This window comes from Colletotrichum orchidophilum (assembly GCF_001831195.1).
Source record: "Colletotrichum orchidophilum strain IMI 309357 chromosome Unknown Scaffold_68.1, whole genome shotgun sequence".
Lineage (NCBI taxonomy): Eukaryota > Fungi > Ascomycota > Sordariomycetes > Glomerellales > Glomerellaceae > Colletotrichum > Colletotrichum orchidophilum.
Window position 1 is genome coordinate 257,634 of NW_019173024.1, and position 7,459 is coordinate 265,092.

General features: G+C 53.5%; 3 protein-coding genes across 3 annotated transcripts; all 3 read left to right on the plus strand.

Annotated features, from left to right (window-relative positions):
- Window positions 1-650: 650 nt before the first annotated feature.
- CORC01_08187 (uncharacterized protein) lies at window positions 651-1,370 on the plus strand (the record flags this gene model as incomplete). Its single annotated transcript, XM_022619821.1, has 1 exon — window positions 651-1,370. One exon carries the CDS (start codon window positions 651-653, stop codon window positions 1,368-1,370), a length of 720 nt encoding a protein of 239 aa, XP_022473745.1.
- Window positions 1,371-2,325: 955 nt separating this feature from the next.
- CORC01_08188 (catabolic 3-dehydroquinase) lies at window positions 2,326-3,165 on the plus strand (the record flags this gene model as incomplete). The annotated part of the gene is made up of 2 exons (XM_022619822.1): window positions 2,326-2,494; window positions 2,588-3,165. The coding sequence occupies 2 exons, from the start codon at window positions 2,326-2,328 to the stop codon at window positions 3,163-3,165; spliced, it is 747 nt and encodes a 248-aa protein (XP_022473746.1).
- A 1,647-nt stretch (window positions 3,166-4,812) lies between these two features.
- On the plus strand, window positions 4,813-6,108 carry CORC01_08189 (glucan 1,3-beta-glucosidase; the record flags this gene model as incomplete). Its single annotated transcript, XM_022619823.1, has 1 exon — window positions 4,813-6,108. One exon carries the CDS (start codon window positions 4,813-4,815, stop codon window positions 6,106-6,108), a length of 1,296 nt encoding a protein of 431 aa, XP_022473747.1.
- Window positions 6,109-7,459: the final 1,351 nt, after the last annotated feature.

Here is a 7,459-nt window from a genome sequence, read left to right on the forward strand (position 1 = left end):
GTAGGTGTTGGAGGGTTTAACACAGGTCGACTCAAATAAAGTGTGCTTAGCTATCTATTTACTTCAATTATCCTTGATGAGATTCCAGTAGCTTTCGTTGATGCTCGAGAGTTGCCACCGCGAACTCTACAAAATTCCTGAAAATATACGCGATGCGCAACTGAAGAGCTCTTTGCTGGGATGCGGCAAGAGGTCAACTTAAATTACCGACTTAGATCCAGTTACATTAAAGGTTTCTATTACTATGTGAAGCAGCTTGGCAGGAGGCTTTTGTTCTATGACCAGAAACTTTAGAATACAGCCGACCCCTCGCTTCCGCAGGTTGAACAAACGATCGGGCCGAGTCTCTTTGACTTATGATGATACCGGGTCAGGTAATTTGCAAACCTTCATTGTAAGTATTCATCCCTTACGTGTCATACGTCCATCCCTCTTGAATCCAGACTTATTGCATGGCATAATATATAAACCATGCTCCGCGGAGAGACTTCCCAGTCATATCGGGCATCTGCAAGACCGCCATTTTCTCTTCCTCACTCACTTCAGTCTGCTGAGCTTCCCACTTTTCAGCCATATTTACCCAGATTGAGCCTGGATATTTTTGCAAAGACCACCTTGCCTGTTTCTACAATCTTTCAATCAGCACTGTCATGTACGTCTCCTCCCCCCGCCGCCGCCGCGCTGTCCCTCCAAACCCGATCCGCATCCGCCGCCACGCCAATAGCCCCCTCTCCGCCGGCCGAAGTCCCGTCCCATGGACGCCGGACCAACCGACTCCTCCGACGGGACGATCCGCCGAGTTCTCAACATTCCCCGTGAGCCCCGCGTCTCCGGCCATGAACTCTGCGACAACGGACGAAGACTGGTCGCCGCCGCCATCTGCAGAGTCCACTGACTCTGTCAAGTTCACGGGGTGGAGACGAGCGGACGGTAGGCGGGGTGCGGTGGGTATTAGTGCCGGCGTCCTGCCCAAGACATATACTAGCACACCTGTTGTTGGCCGCTCTGGATCCGTCCTGGCTGGTGGTAGGATCGGGGTTTCAAAGTTGAGCAGTATCCAGGAGTTTCTATACTCCCCTGGGCTCTCTGGATCGCCTAGGTCGTGGCGGTGGTGGAAGGGTGAGGGATACCGGAGGATAAGTAAGATTGACGAGGAGGAGGAGAGCGAGAGTGAGACTGACAGTGATGAGGGTATGACTCCGGACTGGAAACTGGAGAGGGTTCAAAGAAGGAGAACACTGGGATTCAAGACATGCGTTTGTCACGGGGGTAGCCGCGCGGAGTCACTGTTGTGGTGGAGGTACCCGCTGGTGGTTCTGCTGCTGGCCCTCTTCTGTATGTTTGTTCCCTACTGGAAGGGGAGGAGCTGAGCCAGCCACGGTGTTATTGGCATTTTAATTTTTGCATTTGTCTCGGAGAAACTGGCTTCTCTGAACTTTCTTTGGTCTCCGGGAAAATATCAAGAGTCTTGGTCAGTGGTCAGTTGGGGCCGTCTCAACAAGGTAGACTGAAATCGAGGGCTGTTGCTGTCTCTAGAAGTTTCCAAGATTCTCAGGGTGTTCCGTTCCTTCCCAGGGAAACTTTCAATGTTGGGTGTTTTGTGGATGCTTGGAGGGAAGGAGCCGAGGACGATGTCTTCCTCCCCAGCAAGGTTCGATCTCTACCAGGAAGGAGCCAGGCACCAAGGTGGTCACCGCCTCCTTCCCAAACCAACCACGCTCCTATCTACTTAGCCAACAGAAAGGCAGTCCCTACCAGCAGACATCCAGTACATGAGTGCGTGGCTCAATTGGATAGTTAGGAGGACAAAAACATACCCGTGCAAGCAGGGCCTCTGCGACACCTGGCGGGCGCTCTTGTTCGACTCCCCCTGCAGGAATAGAGCGTTGAACAGACCCCCCCGTCTGTTCGTTTTTGTATATTTCAGCATTTTGTATATGCACTTTCTTATTTTTTTGCTTTCGATTATTTTGCTACTTGTGAGGATGCATCCCCTGGTGTTTCTGGAAGCATAGGTGCTCGAATGGTGGAACGGCAAGCGTCCAAGTATGGCGATTACCCTACGACATGTAGGCCACGTCTAAAAGAATAACGGAAGGAAGGCATATAGATCAAGGTAGGGATTAGTGGTTTACTTGGAAAGAAGGGCAACTTACTCTGCTTACTTGCTTAGATTTGAAATGTTCATCCATGGAACGGTTCTACATCCTCTCCGGTGACAGTACACCATTTCGCTCAACCTCGAATTTGACATCACCATACCTTGCAGACATATCTAAAAGCTTACGCCCTCAGCATCATCACATCATTTGCTCAACCAACAACATGACAGACCTACACACCCGGCCGTTCTCCCACATCGGAGGCACTTCTGGCCAGCTTCTCGACCGCCTCGCTGTCTCTGAACTCTGCAAGGGCTGGCCGGTCTACCGTGACGCAAGCGAATGGGCAAACTACCGCTCCCTCTTCACCAAGGATGCCTACGTCTGGACCAGTGCGTTGAGTCATCGGTCCCCCCTTGGGCCATGATGCCACCCGTCTCCCAAATGCCCTGTGTTGTTTGCTGACGCCATCACGTGTGACACAGCTTGGAGTGGTGCACAGCCAATCGACGACTTCATTCGCATCTCCATCGCCGGCAAACTGTCCGGCGCATTCATCATGCATCGCGAATGCGGCACCCTCGTCGAGTTGAACCCTGAGGCGGACCGCGCCGTGGGCAAGATGAAGGCCACTATCACCCAACGCTTCAAGCACCCAGACGGCTACGAGTACGACGTCGACTGCGACTGCCGCTTCCTCTTCTTCTGCGAGAAGGAGACAGGAGGACAAGAAGGTGATGATGCTGGGGAAACCGAGGAGAAGGAGATGAGGAGGGATTGGAGAGCTGCGTACGTCAAGCTTGTCTATGAAAAGGACAAGATTGTTGCCGTGGACGGGATCAAGGCACCCGTTTTTGCGGACGACGTGTTGGCGAGATATCCTGCGGGATACAAGTACCTTGGAGCTGCGCAGAGTACTTTGGGATACGAGATTGATGTCAAGCTTGTCACGGGAGGGGATGGGAGAGCTTGCTACAAGATGTACCAGAGTATAGAGAGGTGGTTGGAGGGGCCCATGGTTCTGTTGGCCTTTTCGGGCAGAGTTGAGCGACACCCATATTAACCCGAGTAGAATACTCTTGATCACAAGATCAAAGCATGATATCAGCATCACTAGCTAGCTAGACCTCGGAGTCGAGACTTGAGGCCGTGGCGTCTTGGTCTCGAATAGTTTGGCTGCTCAGCTGGACCTTTAGGAAACAGCATCATTAGCAGATTATACCTACTTAGGTAGTAAACGAAGACGAGGTGTAAGAAAAAAACCGCTCGAAGCATCAGCTCTTTGTAAAAATCAATCGAGAAGGGTTATATGAAGATCAGCACACGCACTACCCAGTACCTACTACCATGATATAAATGGAGAAAGGTCGTTCAAATAGTGCAAGTTGTTTGCACACATCGACACGAGCCATGCATAAAATTTCATAGTGCTTAGCTAAGAGCGCATGGCGCCATCACAGGCTCACGAGGCGGTTCCTACTGTTAGATTTGTTTCTTCTTGGAACATTTCACCGGCCCAAGACATGAGCTGGTTTGATTCCCAAATGTTTCAACCACGGTCGGGTAAGCGGGTACGGTCTGACGCAGCTCACACGAGAGAGGAATGTTGGCGATCGTGTAGTGGCGTTGTCTGTGTGTCAATGAATACATATCGGCTCTGCGGCCAGGTCTAGTCGGCAGGCTAACGGGGGTAGGCTTCGAACGCTTCGGGTCTTCGGCGTCGTCCTTGAATAGCAATACTCCATAGCATTACTCCGTCCTGAGTAAGTAAGAAAGAAAACAACACAACGAGGACAAGTTGAGTGTTCAGTTCGACGGTGCGTTTCCTTACTTACATGCATGTACGCATATGTAAGTGTGACATTGGGCGGGAGACCGAGCACAATGGAAGAGTCAATCAAGAGATAATGGGCAGCGAGAGATGGGACGACGGACGGGACGACACCGGGGGAAGGAACCTGCCCGTGTCTATGCATCGTCCGTTCTCCCCCCTGCGTCAGCCAAAGCGCTGGTTCGTCCAATAAGGAGGCTTCAGGTGCATGCATTGGCTGAGAGATCTTCAGGTCCTTCCAGCAAAAGTGGAGGCGGCCCCAGCGTGGCTGGCTAAAGCCTGGTTTTTCCACCCACTGCCGCCTCAGGTTTCAACTTGCCACCTCTGGTTCGATTCAGCCCCGGAAAACAGACTTGGACACTCCGACGCTGGACTGGCACCACGATCCACAGGACGGGGGCCTTGCCTTGCCGCCTTTCGAGTCTTGACTCTCGAGTCTCGAGTTCTCCTTTCACGTGACTTCCATGTCGCTTGTACCTCAACACCCTGGCCGGGCTCTCCTTAATTTCGTGACGTGCCAATACGACTGTCATTGTTTTCCTCCACTCTTTTCTTCTCTCTAATCCATTCCCGTCTTCCCTCCTTTTGTGTTTTATAGACATCTTTGTCCCACCCGTTGTCGACTGCTTTTTTGACCTGTTTACTTTTTTACTCTTCCCAGTCATTCTTTCTGGTCCACGACAACCACCAACTCTTTACACTCTTTTTTCATTATAGTCACAGCCAAAAAACAGTCTCTGAACAACGCAAAAGGTCCTCCCAGTCCGCCCTTAAGCACTACTACTCCCTGGGACCCTCTCCTCCGTCGATTCTGCACATCATCGACCAAACGCGCAGCTTTCTATTTTCACGATCGTTTAGCACATTAATCCAATCAAAATGAAGGCCTCCATCTCCCTCGCTGCCCTCGCTGCCCTGGCCGCCACTGCTGAGGCTCAGAACTACTTGGGCTTCAACTCCGGTGCCACCAAGGCCGACCGCTCCGCCAAGTTCAAGGCCGACTTCGCGGCCGAGTTCAAGACTGCTCAGGGACTTGTCGGCGCCCCCGGCGACTTCAACGCTGTCCGCCTGTACACCAACATCCAGGCCTACTCCACCGAGGATCCCATCGAGGCTTTCGAGGCTGCCATTGAGACCAAGACCTACATCCTCCTCGGTATCTGGACCTCCGGCACCGACAACATTGACAAGGAGATCAACGCCCTGAAGACCGCTGTCACCAAGTACGGCACCAAGCTCACCGACCTCATCATCGGTGCCTCCATTGGTTCCGAGGACCTATACCGCAACTCCGTCACCGGTGTCAAGAACAAGTCCGGCGTCGGTGCCGACCCCAAGACCATTGTCGGCTTCATCGACGACTTCAAGACCGCCTTCAAGGGAACCCCTCTGTCCAACGTCCTCATCGGCCACGTCGACACCTGGGACGTCTGGGGAAACGCCACCAACAAGCCCGTCCTCGACGCCGTCGACTGGGTTGGCGTTGACGAGTACCCCTACTACGAGAACGGTAAGGGCAACACCATTGACAACGCCGCCAGCCTTTTCGATAAGGCCTTCGATGCCACCAAAGCTACCGCCGGCGGCAAACCCGTTTGGGTCACCGAGACGGGCTGGCCTGTTACCGGCGAGACTTGGGATGAGGCCGTCCCCAGCACCAAGAATGCCCAAAAGTACTGGCAAGAGGTTGGTTGCCGCACGCTCTTCAACAAGGTCCCCACCTTCTGGTACAACCTTCGCGACTCCAACCCCGACAACTCGATGAAGTTCGCCATCACCAAGGACCTGTCCACCACCCCTCTGTTCAACCTCACCTGCCCCACCACGTTCGACACTCCCTCCAGCACCAAGACTGCTTCTGTCTCCGGCACTGCCACTGCTAAGCCCAGCACAAGCTCTGGCGCCAGCTCTAGCGGTAACAGCACCAGCGGCGGCTCAGGCTCCGGCTCCGGCTCTGGCAGCGGCTCTGGCAGCGGTTCTAACTCGACCGTCTCCACTGCCGCTCCCTCTGCCACCTCCGGCTCCGGCTCCGGTTCCTCGGGCAGCGGATCCGGCTCTGGTGCCAGCGCCAGCAGCAAGCCATCGGCCGTTGCTGGCTCTGGCGCCGCTGGCCTCCAGGCCCTCACCACTGGTGCTCTGGCCGTCGTTGCCGGCGCTTTCGCTCTGCTCTACTAAGAGAGAGTAGTGCTATTTTGGGTCGAATTTTTCTAGCGCATTGGCAAGGTGTCTTTTGATTCCCCCTTCTGGACATGTGTTTTTCGGTATCATAATCATGGATAGATTTGAGGATAGACTGAAGAAGAAAAACTGTGATTAATCCATACACTCATTCTTGAATAATGTGCAGATAAACCCTATAGTGACGAATTGTGTGAAGAATTGTGTGTGACGACCTTTGAAGAAAGTATTGATACAGTTTGTGTGACAACACGGTTCACCGTTCACCGAGCTAATCGCGTCATACAGGGCTCGAGCCAGGACTGTGCTGTTTCCTTACCGACGTACCGAACAAATAAACGACTCGGTTGAGGTGTGCGGGCCGCACGGCATTGCCTGACGTTGATTTGCGATGCAATTAGGCAAAGCGCAGTGGCGGGTTGGCAGCCAAGCCGGCCAGGAGGAGCCTGCTCGAGTCCTCCCACCCTCCCCCATGATTCCCATCTCACCCCCCCAGAAGTTGGGAAATGAGATGATGCTGATCACTCCCCACCACAAGGGGGCCGCACTTGGTAGGCACTACGTAGGTAGGTAGGTTACGAGGTCTGGACCGCGAGCGGCTCCGTCTCCATCTCTGGTTCGTATTCCCTCTCCCGTTCAGGACCCAGGGGATGTTCCCCGCCGACGAAGCGAGAGGAGGTGAACTGGTGGAAAAAGAGGGAGAGCGGATTGCAGATTGCAGACACATACGGATACCACCCGTACGAATGCACAGTGAGACACGGTATCCGGGGACGGAGTGGGACTTGAAGAGAGACGAAAGAGGAAAGGTATTTCCATATTTCCACATATTCAGGCGCAGTGGGCGAGCTAAATTTAGGTACCTAGAGCTTGGACCGAGTCTTGTTGGTGGTGGTGGTGGTGGTGGTGGTGAGTGTGCCCCGTGGATTGGCTCATTGGGCGGAATTTCTGGCACCTGGGAGAGACGGCTTGGGGGTTCGCTGTCGCACCGTCGGACGCCGTCGTTGGGCATTCTTTGGTGCTGCTGGTTCTCCGTATTTGTGTGCACCACTCGGAAATGTTTATGCGAATTCTTTCATACGGAGCAGCATGAAGTTAGCTCCAAGCACACGAAGACGGATACAATGTAGGTTTACGTCTACGTACTCTTTCCCCAATTGTCGAAGCCCGCCAGCGGAGCCAGTTCAGGTACGGGACGAATCAAGTCGTTGGTGTACCTGGCGCTAGGCCAAAGACGGAGTCGAGAGTTCAACGGCACCGGCAGGAAACAGAGAAGAGGAGAAGGGAAAGAAAAAAAAAAAAAAAAACTTGGCAGTGCCTGCTTGCCTTGGACTTGGGAGAAAGGGAG